Source organism: Schistocerca piceifrons, chromosome 2 (assembly GCF_021461385.2).
Source record: "Schistocerca piceifrons isolate TAMUIC-IGC-003096 chromosome 2, iqSchPice1.1, whole genome shotgun sequence".
Classification (NCBI taxonomy): Eukaryota; Metazoa; Arthropoda; class Insecta; order Orthoptera; family Acrididae; genus Schistocerca; species Schistocerca piceifrons.
The window spans coordinates 425,610,808-425,624,137 of NC_060139.1; the positions used below are offsets into that span (position 1 = coordinate 425,610,808).

Genomic DNA, 13,330 nt, shown 5'->3' on the forward strand with positions numbered 1-13,330 from the left:
CTCCGGACATCTGGCAAGCCTACACATGAACGAATTGACAAGCACAAACTTTTTTCTGGGACATATCGTTACAGAATCAAATTAAAAATAATTCCCATCTTCCCGGTTTTGACCAAGGTTTTCGGGAGGTAGCCCTCGGTTGTATGGTGAATGAATGCTGGAACGAATTCCCCTGCAAAATGTTGCCGATTTTGAGTCCCTCTATCCCACTACCATTTCACATAGTATTTGGCTGAAAAGCCCTTGACACTTTAATAGGTCATTACTCGAACAGCACGTTCTATCTTTAGAGGAAGGAAATGAAAATATTTTAAAAAAGTAAATGACTTGTACCTGTTGTTCTTCATTAGTAGTCAAGCGATTGAAGAGAACGTGAAAAGTGAATAGTTGTTCCCCACTGTAGTTTGCAGCTTGACAAACCCATCACACAACAAAATTCATTAAACTAATAGCTGTGTTACTATGCTCTTTCCTTAGCAATATTAAAGTACATGTAGTTAATCATCCTGTGCAAGCGGATCTTCTGAAAAGACGTTTAGATAGTGAGCACGGTTTTAACAAAATAGTTTTTCTTTAGGAGCTGTGGGGGAATAAGAGGCGTTTGTTCAAATATCCACGTTGTTCAAAAATGGTTCAAATGGCTCTGAGCACTATGGGACTTAACTTATGAGGTAATCAGTCCCATAGAACTTAGAACTACTTAAACCTAACTAACCTAAGGACATCACAAACATCCATGCCCGAGGCACGATTCGAACCTGCGACCGTAGCGGTCGCGCGATTCCAGACTGTAGCGCCTAGAACCGCTCGGTCACCTCGGCCGGCTATCCACGTTGTAAGGGGCAATCAATGTGCCTAACGACTTTGCAAAGGTGAGAAGTGGCAGAGCAGGTTTCAGTAGCCCCTTTAACAAAAACCGATGGTCTATTTTCAGACTAGAACTCGCTGGCGTGTTTCAATAATCTGTCACTCGAGGCGTCAGTAGGAGAGTCATCAGTTATTCACACAAACGCAACACTCAACACACACACACACACACACACACACACAAATATATATATATATATATATATATATATATATATATATATATATATATATACAAAATTTTAATTTTTTTCCAGGATAACGGATAACATTGTCTCAGAAATAAACTAGAACATTTCCAGTTACCCAGTCCGACAAAGTTTTTCGATAAGTTTCCGTTGGTCATTAGGTGAATGCCAGAAATGACAATCTGCTCCCAAAAATTCCCAATTGGGATTCTGTGAGCCGCACTCGCAGCCTGCTGAGACATTTATCTGAAAAGAAATAACTTCTACAGCAGCACGCCTTGTACTCACGAGATGGGAATCAAAAACGTAAAGAATGTTGGTAATATCGCTCCACCATTTAGATGTCCTAAGAACTTCGGAACAGTTGCCTTCATGCAAGATTTAATAATAACTTTTTGATTTTGTGATGAGAGATTTGTTACAACCACTACTTTTAGCCACACAATGTACGGTACTATTTTAATAAAACTGCGTAGGTGTCTTTAATTACCATTACAGATAGTAATAAAACTTCTCATTAAATTAACGAATACTAGAACATATTGTCTACTTACCGTCCTCGTCAGTTGAAGCAATGTATTCCTCACTCCGTGGTCCTGCACCAGCCCTGTTATAAGCTTGCACGACGATATTGTATTCGGTGAACTTGCGCAAATTTGACAAGGTTATTTGCAGATCTGTACCTGGAATTACTTCGTAGGTCTTAAAATGGAAAGGGCCTGTTGAATTTCTCACTCGATAACCGACATGGTACCCCGTGATTTCACCATGTTGCAGATGAATTTCTGGCGGCTGAAATAATAAGCTTGAATTCACATGAAGACATCTAATTTTGCAACATTTTCTGTACATTTAATTTAGACTATAGTTATTATGTACGCTTAACAGAACATATACACTGCGCAACGGAATTGAAGGCTCACTTTTTCGAAAGCCCGTAATCGTCTCCCGTTGCGACGCTTAAGTTTGAAATTTTGCTCAAAGGTGTCTGCAACTTTCCTCTGTAATGGTACAAAGGCGTGGAGCTCTGCGCTTCAGGCAGAAAATGTAGACACTTGTGATAAAAGGCGAGAGCTCCTACGATCATGTGACGTGAAAGGTTGGGTTAATAATGCCAGATTGGCGCCAAATTTCACCACAGTGCTACCCACCGCCACCGTGGACCTGTCACACAATGGAAAGATCGTCTTACTCAGATTTCACACTTTCTTTTGATGGCTCTGCGATGGAGGTCAGAACTGCGGCGCCCAGAATTGAAATCAAACTCTTTTCTTACGACTGGCAGACGAAAACATTTTAGACACACCGCTGCTCAGAATCGACACGGAAAGGCCTCACGGGGTGGTGTAAAGTGAGTCAATGAAACTACCAGTTTCCTTGGGACGTTGATTCCCTCACATCTCGCGATCGAAAACGACAGTTCGTAGTGCGATGAGAAATAGGTTGACGTTCATGAAAACCTTTGACCCCGGACGTTTCAACCATTCTGTAACGACATTGTGCTGCTGTGTACCCACTGCACGTAATCGTTCGCTTTTGGAGTGCAGCGCGACCGCAATTTTTGCTGTCGTGAACAGGATAGAAACATTAGGGACCGTTAAAAACCATTTGAGGAAATCTGAACCTGATCGGAAGCAGCAAAGGGTGTTTATGTTTTTTCGGCTCTCCTGTTTCGCGTCTTCATGTGGCATGTTCAAGGTGGGGAGGGTGGGGGGAGGGGTGAGCAACATTGATGAAATGGGAAAGAACCTTCTAATATAAAACACCCTTGTTCGGCAAAACCTCCACCATTATTGAAAATTTCAAAAATGAACTTATACGGAGACAACCTAGGTGCCTGCAGCAGGTCGGCCGAAGTGGCCGAGCGGTTCTAGGTGCTTCAGTGTGGAACCGCGCGACCGCTACGGTCGCAGATTCGAATCCTGCCTCGGACATGGATGTGTGTGATGTCCTTAGGTTAAGTTAGGTTTAAGTAGTTCTAAATTCTAGGGGACTGATGGTCTCAGATGTTAAGTCCCATAGTGCTCAGAGCCATTTTTTTTTTTTTTTTTTTTGCCTGAAGCAGTACACAACCCCTTGACATGCCTACCATTCCAGTTGTCTACCTGTAGACGCCTAGGACAAGTTCACCGGTTCTCTCTGTACAGGTTCATTTTTAACATTCTCAATGAAGTTGGGTGGTTGCCACATGTGGTTTTGCCGGACAAAGGGGGAGAGGTGGGGAGTCTTACAGCGCATGTGTCAATGCCGCATGCCCCCCACGGTCTCTCCCCCGTGATCACGCTACTGGAAGACACGAAATAGGAGGGCCGAAAAGCATAAACACCCTTTGCTGCTTCCGATCGCGTTAAAATTGCCTCAAATGGTTTTTATCGGTCCTGTACACAAGGACAAAAATTGCAGTCCCGCTGCGCCCCAAAGGTATGCGATTACCCTTGATGGGGACGCAAGCCCACAGTGTCGTAACAGAAAGGTTGAAACGTCCGAAGGGGGGGGGGGGGGTCACCAGAGTCAAAAGTTTCCAGAAATGTCGTCCTGTTGCTCATCACATTGCAAAAATATCGCTTTCAATAGGGAAATGTGAGCGAATCTACACCCCAAGGACAGGAGTGGCTTCATTGACGCTATTTATGTCACCTCTTGAGGCCTTTTCGTGTCGATACTGAAGGGTGGAGTTCGTGAAATGTTTTCATCGGCCACCTGTGAGACAACCGCGTGATTTCAACGCTGGGTGTGCAGTTCTGAACTCCAACACACAGAAGTCAAAAACAGGCGTTAAATGGGGGTTAAGAGGGCCTGTGACGACCTTCTCATCGAATGATATCTCCACGGTGGCGTTGGGTGGAATTGTGGTGAAATTTGGTGCCAATTAACCCAACTTACGCGTCACATAAGCTTCTGAGCTGCGGCCTTTTTTTCGCATGTGTCGACACACAGCTGTCTGAAGCACCGACGACGCGTCCTCGTGCCCGAGGGTGACGTCGCAGAGCGCCATGCATTTGCACCATTACAGAGGAAAGTTGCAGGCACCTTTGAGCAAAATTTCAAACTTCTGTGTCGCAATGGGAGACGATTACGGGTTTTCGAAAAAGTGATCCTTTAATTCTGTTGCGCAGTGTACCTTAAAAACAGGCGTCCAAATGTCATCCGTTCTTGTGTTTTCATACCTAGTTACATTTTCATTAATCAATAGCAAATGCTTCTAGAAATAAGTAAAAGTTGAAACAGAATACTTGTAACTGAGTATAAGTTTTAAACAGATTGGTGATAGTAAATTGAAGCAATTATTCTGAAGCAAGCTAGCAACTCTCCATGTTCACAGCAGCCAGATTCAACTCTTAGGGAAGATTTCAGACATCTTTTGAAAAAGCATGAAATAGTATCATTATATGCTATCGATTTCTTCGCTATCACAAAAAATTTCTGTTCGGTGTTAATAAATTATGGTATTTTGTACGCCAGTCGACAGAACTGCCTTTGACAGCTCTTTTTCAGTTCCGGTGGCTTGCAATCAGGCCGGAGATTCACATATTGGGGTGGCATTTCAGTCTGTTGCGTGTCCGGATTCACGATGCGCAAGCCCGTTAAAATCACAAACTAATCGTCATTGTTTATTAATTCCTGAGTCTCCGCAATGATCTATCATTTTGAAGGGTTCATTATCTATGTTAGGAATAATTTATGTTCAATGGGGTAGAAAAATGAGAAGTTCAGAATGAGTTATGCAATAGAGTTATCCGTTGATCGGAAACTTTTTATCAAATTAATACACTTTTATTTGTCTAGGAAGTTTAGAGAGCTGGCATCCGCAGCTGACTGCAGAACGATTCTACTCATTAGAGAACCGCAAAGGCAAGACTATCTGGGCTTGTATGGAGACATTTGTAAGTGGAACAGGAAAAGGAATGACTAATAGTGGAACAAGGTACTTTCCACTATGTGCAGTACGGTGACTTGCGGAACATGGAAATATAGATGTAGAAGGACAGGAGATTTCCATTCCTCTACAACTGAGCATGCAGGAAGAAAGATGACATATTAGGTCTCGCTGTGCACAGGAAACCAATAAACAATATCCACTATTTTCAGCACCTCATCACTCAGCCCATCACGGCGCTGTTCCATATAAAAATATGAAGACCTGTCGCGTGTATCTGTGTTTGTAAGTACGTGTAGCAATTTAAAGACCTTTCAGACATGTCTTATAGTTTGATGGTTTCACAACAGAGCGCTAAATGATTCCACCTGTAGCGTCGCCGCTTCACTAAAAGAACATTGTACCTATCTCAGCCCAGCAATGCGTGCCGGGTCTTTTGTAGTTGCTTGTAATAATAATAATAATAATAATAATAATAATAGTAAAAGAGCGATTCCTTCTTTCTTAGTAATTTTGTGGTAACAGGTTTGAAAATTTATGCACATAGTACTCTGAGTTCGTTAACAGAGATTTCTGATACGAAAAATGTCATGTCCACATGGTTATTTTTGTTTTTTCATCAAATCGTAAATAAACCATTCTAATGAACACGATTGTTCAGTCGCAGAAACGAGAATATGTGTAGTATTTGTATTAGCACCGTAATTGTTCTAGAGTAGGTAAACAAGTTAATAGTGATGACAGAACAAATAGTGACGAACTGCACTTTCATTGCGTTGGTGAGGCAAATTGCGACGATGGGAGTAACAGTTTTGTTATTTTTCTTTTTGGTTTACGCTAGTCGTGAAATGCTATCTAATGTGGATGTCTCAGCCAAAGTCAACCTCATGATTTTTATGATAAAGTTTACAGCAACAGAAATTCAGTGTGAAAATATGAGCATACCTTCCAAGTGATAAGCAGGGCCTCCGAATTTCTCACTTTGATTTGTATATCACGAGGTGGCCCACCGGGTACTTCTTCTGTTGTCGTAACAGACACGACGTCACTTGCGTTAGATACACCAACAGAATTTTCTGCAAGTACACGCAGCTGGTAGCTATGAGCAGGATGAAGCCCAATGACGGAAGCTTTCTTCTGAGTGCCGCTCACTGCTGCACGTCGACTATTCTCCCAAGAACCTGACGAGAGATAGAGATCTTAAGAATTAAGATACACACTGATGAAGACAGTATTTTCAAGACCGGAAGCGACGGAAATCAGTACCGACTGCTAATAGGCGATACCGAATATAAATAACTTTTTGTTGCATCACAAACAAGCATCGCGCTGTTAAAGGCTAACATTGATCGATATGCAACGTGAGTTGTATCAAAATTATTTGCTGATAGAGACTAATAACGTCACTGCGTTTTAAGGTTTAAGCTGTTGTCGTGGTTGATTCAGTCAAATAACACCTCTTTTACTTCAAAAACTTATCATCCCTCAGCATTTAAACCGAAGCAAATGTTTTTTACGGTTCTCAACCACACATGGCTATCTGACATGTCAGCCACTCTTCCACTGATTATGAGGTCCAAAGCAAATGTTAACTGACTTGTAGCCAATCAGGAAGATCAGTACTAACTCAATGTTACAGTAATCTGTTATGCAAATATCGTCTTAAGTGGACAGATGTAAAGTACAGCCAACATTCTTGTTACTTAAGTTCTATTGAACGAATAATAGTGTGGAAACTATCTTTATCTTTAAGAGAGATCGCTTTGCGGTAGCTAGACAATCGATACTTGCAATATGAATTTTGTCTTCGCTCATAGCACAAGGCCAGCATACTATAAATTTTATTTCGAATGGTGTTACTGGCAGTGCTATGTGTAATTATGGCTTTGTTTGAATAAAAAGGGTTATATTATTACTTATCAGCTTGGATGACACATCTTTCTTGTTTCCTAAAGAATTTTGCACCCTTTTGTTCCGAATGCTTGCGGTGTGTAACAACAATATTGATATCTTTAGTACACGGTAATTCTCAGACATTTGCTGTATTCATTCTCATGCTGTTGTGAGCCTTAATATTCATACCTGTTTTTGAGCTTGTATTTCATTTTGTGGCTATATGGCTCAGTAGTATGTGTTTGGAAGCTATGGCGTGCGGAAGTACGCTGCGGCTGTCTGCAACGGAGCGTTCGTTTACTGTGGAATGTCGTTTGTCCTCAAATGAAGTGTCAACTGAACTGTAAGTAACATGTCTTCTGCTAGGAGAGAAACCTTGAAGTTTAGTTCTGAAAGGAATATCGAAAAGACAACGCTTCCGCTGTTCGGAAATGGCTGATTAAGAATTTGAAGTTGATTGTCTAGGGAGTGATACGCATTCAGATAAACTGTGTTTATGTTAAGTGTGCAGATAACGACGTTTGTGAAAAATAGTCAAGATCACTAACCGTACCATAAAACTCAAACAATGACTGATTTGTCAGCAGTATTGGATTGCGATCTTTTAGAGTCTAATTTACCGTTCAAAGTTCCACTCGAAAAGAACAGAGATCTTTTAGTCTGTATAGGACAGTTTACGGTATCAGAAAAGAAATGTGGTCTGAAAACTTTTGGCGTGGCGAGTTCAGTGGTAGTCATATAGCTGAAGTAGAATTACAAGAGCAAATACCATCTTAAGTGCCTATATGCGGTCATAGTACGTACATTGTGTATGAAAACGAAACCCCAGTTCAGCTGAAAAGTTGAGGGAAAATCGCGTCTGTAGACATCCCGTACAATTGTCTATTGGAAAAAATTCAGACAGGGATAATGACATATGCAAATGTTCTGCTATCACCGAAGAGAAAGGGAGTGGCATGGCGAGCGGGAAAGCTGATAATTAACGTATATAAATCGACGAGCATGCAGTCAGCGTCTCTAATAACACACATGACGAGGAACATCGTAATGCGCCTATGGAAGTGGAAGAGCAAGTCGAGATTGCAGCTAGCGTTAGTGAAACTATTACCGAACAGCAAGGGAACGGAATGCAGAGCGATAAGATAGGCAATAAAAGTAAATCAGTCGATGAGGATGTTCTCGGTGTGGCTAGCAAGACACAGGTTGAGAAACATCAGGATGCGCCTATGAAAGTAGAAGAGGATGTAGAGATGGCCGCCAGCGTTTGTGAAAGTAAAACACAAATGCGAAGCGATGAAAATAACTATTCTAAAAATGTAGCAATCAAATACGATGACAGATTTCGAACTGACAAAGGCACCATGCTGGGAAAACCAGAGGAAAACTGGCGCAATAGCAAAACCTCTTCTACCAAGCTACAGTCTTCAAAATCTTAGTTGTGCAAGCACAGGACAACAAGAGTACCTTGTTGGAAACAGGCAAGGCAAACAGCGAAGAAGCTGAGAAACGAAACAACAGCGAAACATCAGTTCCTGTCCCGGATGTAAAAAATATGATATGGAAAAGAAATACCATGAAATAATGCTAGTCTCTGTATTGCAAGACAGAGAATTCCATGATCTGCAAAAAACAGCTGGAAGCTAAAAATTGTATCCTGGGCAGATGATTCATCGGCCGCACCTAATGTTTAATTAATAATGATCTGACACAGAATAATACAAACGACGTAGAAAAACAAGTAACAGAAAGAAGCCCTGGAGTGTTCTTGATATAAACGGCCACTGGAACTTCAAATTTAGACCCTAACTCAGCAATCACTTCTTATATGTACGTCGATAAGAGTTTCCACGATACTAACTCAGTATCTCGAGTGCTATCACATCGTTTAAATTGTAAGTTTTAGATACATTATTAAAAACTAACGATGTCCACGTAGCGTTGCTGTTGGAAGTAGAACGTCAAGACATTTTCCTTACAATCGTATGTAACATTTACAAGAATGCAGGAGAAAACGGACGCGGTTGTGTAATCCTAACAAAGAGAGGTCTGGAAATAAGTCAACTTTAATTTCGATCAGACGGCCGGGTGACGAAAGGAGTAGTAAATGAAGTTACTCTCGTAAACGAATATGCCCCAGCCGGATTGAACAAGAAAGTGGTTAGACAAACTTTCTTTCAGAAAAATCTCACCCATTATTTAAGGAACTAACACAAAGTACTGTTACGCGCGTGTGGCTTTAAATGTGTGCTGTGAGCCATGAATACCAAGGGTAACACTCCAACCTGTAGCCCCTGAGAGATGTAACAACTGCTGTCAGTGTACAAGACGTAGTCCAGTAGCTTAACATTCAGATGAATCATAACGCCTACATAAGCTCATACGCAGCGTCAAGACTGGACAGATTTTATGTTTCGAAAAATATGGACCTAGACGACTATGAAATGACACTACGCAATATACCGTTATACTGCAGCTCTAATTATAGTCGAAGGATTCTGAAGACAAATCCCGTAAGGGAAGAGCTACTGGAAATTAAATACCAGCGGCCTCGACGACGAACGTGTTGAAGAGAACTTTAGAATTGAATTCTCTAACTAGAAAAGAAAGAAACGATTTTATAGAAATCTCATTTAATGGACGAAGAAGGTAGATAAACCACGTATTGTAAGATTTTCAAAAAGTGAAATCTCAGTCTTTTAGAGAGAGAACAAAAAATGATGAAGATAATAATTGTTGGAACATAACAATCAGCAATCATGCAACAACAGGCAACACGCCAGACTTCCCGGTAATAATCTATTTCAAGGACCTCTGCAGTCACTGACAAGTATAAAATACGAAAATAAATGCATTCTTAAACAGTTGTAAACAAATTAATCAACGAAAGCAGAAATTCGTTCACAGAATCTGTGAAAGAAGATGCATTGGAATCCATGGTCAAAACTTGCCAAGGAATAGAAGTTCAGGCATTGACCGGTTCACTCATTAATCTTAGCATAGAGGTGATGATTTTTCCGAAACCACGAAACATAAGATCAAAAACAGGAAGCTATACAGGATCTGCAGACGAAACACCCATCAGCGAGCACAATAAACGATTATTATAACGTTACTTTACACTTCGAATACAAGATAATAGTAAAAAAGAAATAATAATGATAACAGAAAAAATTCTCGCACTGAGAATACAAAGGTACTGTTCCGTTGTAGCAAATAAATCTTAAATGGATTAGGGCACTTCGAGATTGCGGTGTAATCGCCGACGGAAATCAACAAAAAGGCTTCGGTCTCTACAGAATTGTTTTAAAGGACAGTGCGTTTGACAGTGAGCCGCGAACTATTGAGAGAAGGATTTGTGACTTCAGTTTCACCGAATCAATAACACAACTAACCGGTAAATGCAGAAATAATTTCGAGGATCCAAGTGACGATTACCTAACACAAGGACCTCCAGTGTAAAGACGTATTATACAAAGCTGTCCATTTTCTATGGTTTTATTTGTAATATCCTTAAAACAATTAATAAGTACACTTCATGGCCCCATTGAAGGTAAAAAGATTAGGAACATCAACTTTACAGTCATTGCATACGCAGATGACTTAACCTAAATAGTGAAAAATAACGCTGTAGTGATACAAACGAACCAAATTTTGGAAACTTACTGGTTGGAATGAAGAAAATGTATTACTACTGGCAATCATACTTTCCCAGCCACTGATCCCTTCGACGAATGTGACGAAATAAAAATATGAGGCATTCTGTTTCGAAATGATTCAATAAGTTCTTGGATGAGAACGCAAGAGAGTTGTGCAGAAGATAGCAGGAACTTTGATACGCTTATGTGTCGAATGCGATAACACTTGCGCACTGTCCAAGGCAGGGCACATATCACAGATAATTCCCTGAAAATTGAAATTATTGTCGTTATGTAAACTGTTTAGGTTGGTTCATAAACAGAGGGATGCTCTTCCGCCTGGCTAGAGAACAGTTAACGCTCCAAACGAAGAAAGGGGGCTGACCGGAGTGACCGAGCGGTTCTAGGCGCTAGTCTGAAACCACGCGACCGCTACGGTCGCAGGTTCGAATCCTGCCTCGGGCATGGGTGTGTGTGATGTCCTTAGGTTAGTTAGGTTTATGTAGTTCTAAGTTCTAGGGGACTGATTACCTCAGAAGTTGAGTCCCATAGTGCTCAGAGCCATTTGAACAATTTTTTTTAAGAAAGGGGAGAGGGGTACTAGACCGTTAAACTTCGAATACAAATCAAGAGCACTCCCTGTGAAAAAGTATACTTTATGCACTCACTGTGGATAGAGAAAAACTCTTCAAGGAAGCATGCGACATCCATGGAAAAAGTGAATCACACCGGCCAAAACCAAAAAAATATTTTGTCCTCTGTTACGTACGTTCAGCAGGTTGTAGAGAAAATATAAACAGAAAGGAATCACAGGAATTTTATCATCAGATAAACGAGTGACAGCTCTTACTCAGTTTAAAATATTGCTTGTGTGCTGGAAAACTACGTAGGAAAATCTCACTAACTGGTGTCTGGTCGCAGACTTTTTTTTGAGTACAAAGGAGACACGCCACAGGAAGGGCGTTGCTTTGGGTGTTGGCCGGAAATGTTACGTAGACTCGCGAGGAATCACGTGCGCTCACGTGTCGAACCGCGAGGTGCGGCAGTGCGTTGGCGGTGATCATATGTGGCCGTACTCGAGGTCCCATAGGGCGGTGTCCGGAAGCGTCAACGTGCAAGGGGCGGCATGGCCTGTCGCACAGTGTAGAGGCGGAGGCGGCGTAGCCTGTGAGAGACTTCGGAACAGACACTTGCCGAGGAGGGACGTCGGTGTAGGTCAGGTCCAGGGCCAGGACTTGTATTATTCGCTCTGGCTCTGCTCGCGCCCTTACTTATCGACATATCTCCCTCCAAGTGATTTTGCAAATCACGAGTAGTATGCTTTCATTCAAGCCATTATACAATTTTTGCTCGTACGAGCAGTTAAAGATTTTAGTTATTCAAGCCTTGCCTTTGTTCGGTTATTTTCCGATCGAGCTCCATAATTCTTTCAAACTTCCAATTAGGCATTTCCATGTCAGCTACTGGACGGATCTTCTCCAGTCTCCAATGTCACTGACTGCCTAGACTGCTTGCTGGAAGCGACGTAGGGACTCTATATTCTGGTGCCAGATATATGGTGTTGGTAGTGGATTAGCGAGGAGTTTTCACGCCGCGAGTTATAGGAATAGGTCAACTCTCTTTGGAATATCGAACCTGTTCAGCCCGACTTCAGGCAAAACGACGGAACGGCTTTGAGAACCCCTTTTGCGTTACTTGAATAACCGTATGCAGGCCAGCGGCAGAGCCAGGAGCCAGCAGAGTGAAACAGTTCTTGAGAAGCAGAACACGCAAGAGACGGCGCCTGGGGACAAGGAAGACATCGCGGAAGGCGTCCAGGGACGATGCAGCCTCGGTAGCAGCAGTCACACGGCGCCTGAAGTTTAGGAGGACATCTCGGTAAGCGGCGACGGGCGTCGACGGCGCGAGGAGCCTGCGGCCACGGTAGCCAGAGCGGGGTCGCAGACGGCGCGCAGAGGCGGTGCATCAGCACAGGTGTAGAGGACAGCAGCGCGAGGTCCCAGACCACGGGGCGAGAGGCAGCCAGCAGTAGCGGCAGTCTCTGCGGGCAGCACGCGCTTGCAGACGACGAGAGGCGGTACATCAATATCGGCGACGACAAACAGCGGCCGCAGCGCAGACAGACGCCCGAGCCTGCAGATGGCGGCGTGAGACAGCGGAAGGCAGGCAGTAGCAGCAGCGGCGGCGGCGGCGGATAGTGGCGCAAGGGCAACGCTTCGCAGCAGACGGCACACGAAAGCAACGGCAGCAGTAATTCCAGAAGTAATTCCAGTCTTTTAGGCTAGCAGCCATGTCACGAGACGGAGATAATGTTTCCGGCGCGGGCTCTGATGTACCTCAGTCCCAAAATAGACAATTTGTTAGTTTTTCAGCTATGCAAAAATTAATACCACAATCGTTTGACGGCGCTAAGACCACTCTAATTGTGATCTTGCGTCTAAACTTATAGGCACAGAGTAGCGTGATACACTTACGAAATTTGTTAAAACTAAAATGGCGGGCTCAGCACATAGCAGGGTATTAGTCAGAGATTAAGCGCCAGTTGGCGAGATGTGCATTGCCACATTAGTAGAAAATTATGGTAGTAAAAGGACACACGACTTCTTTGCATGCCAGATGTTTGCAAGTCGGCAAGAACATGGGCAACGTATATCTCAAAGGGACCGGAAGTGGGGTACCACGCAGCACCATTTCGAGGAAGCAGTCGGAGATACCATGCGAGAATCGTAGCCAGAAGGCGGCCTTGCTCTCATTTGGAAATTAAGCGGAGCAGTGTTTATCCAAGGAATTTACGATGACAGGATAAAGACAACAGTGTGTGAGTGAGGTGAGCAGTTAATCTTAGAAGAGACAGTAGAGATAGCTTTGAC

The 13,330-nt window shown here is 42.7% G+C and overlaps 1 protein-coding gene across 1 annotated transcript in view; it reads right to left on the reverse strand.

Moving 5' to 3' along the window:
• Window positions 1-13,330, reverse strand: part of LOC124775446 (Down syndrome cell adhesion molecule homolog) — a 144,484-nt gene that overhangs the window by 105,790 nt on the left and 25,364 nt on the right. Inside the window, exons 3-4 of the mRNA XM_047250279.1 lie at window positions 5,878-6,113; window positions 1,610-1,847 (exon numbers count right to left, since the gene is read on the reverse strand). Coding sequence (XP_047106235.1) covers window positions 1,610-1,847; window positions 5,878-6,113 — 474 coding nt within the window. The remainder of the gene's footprint in view (window positions 1-1,609; window positions 1,848-5,877; window positions 6,114-13,330) is intronic.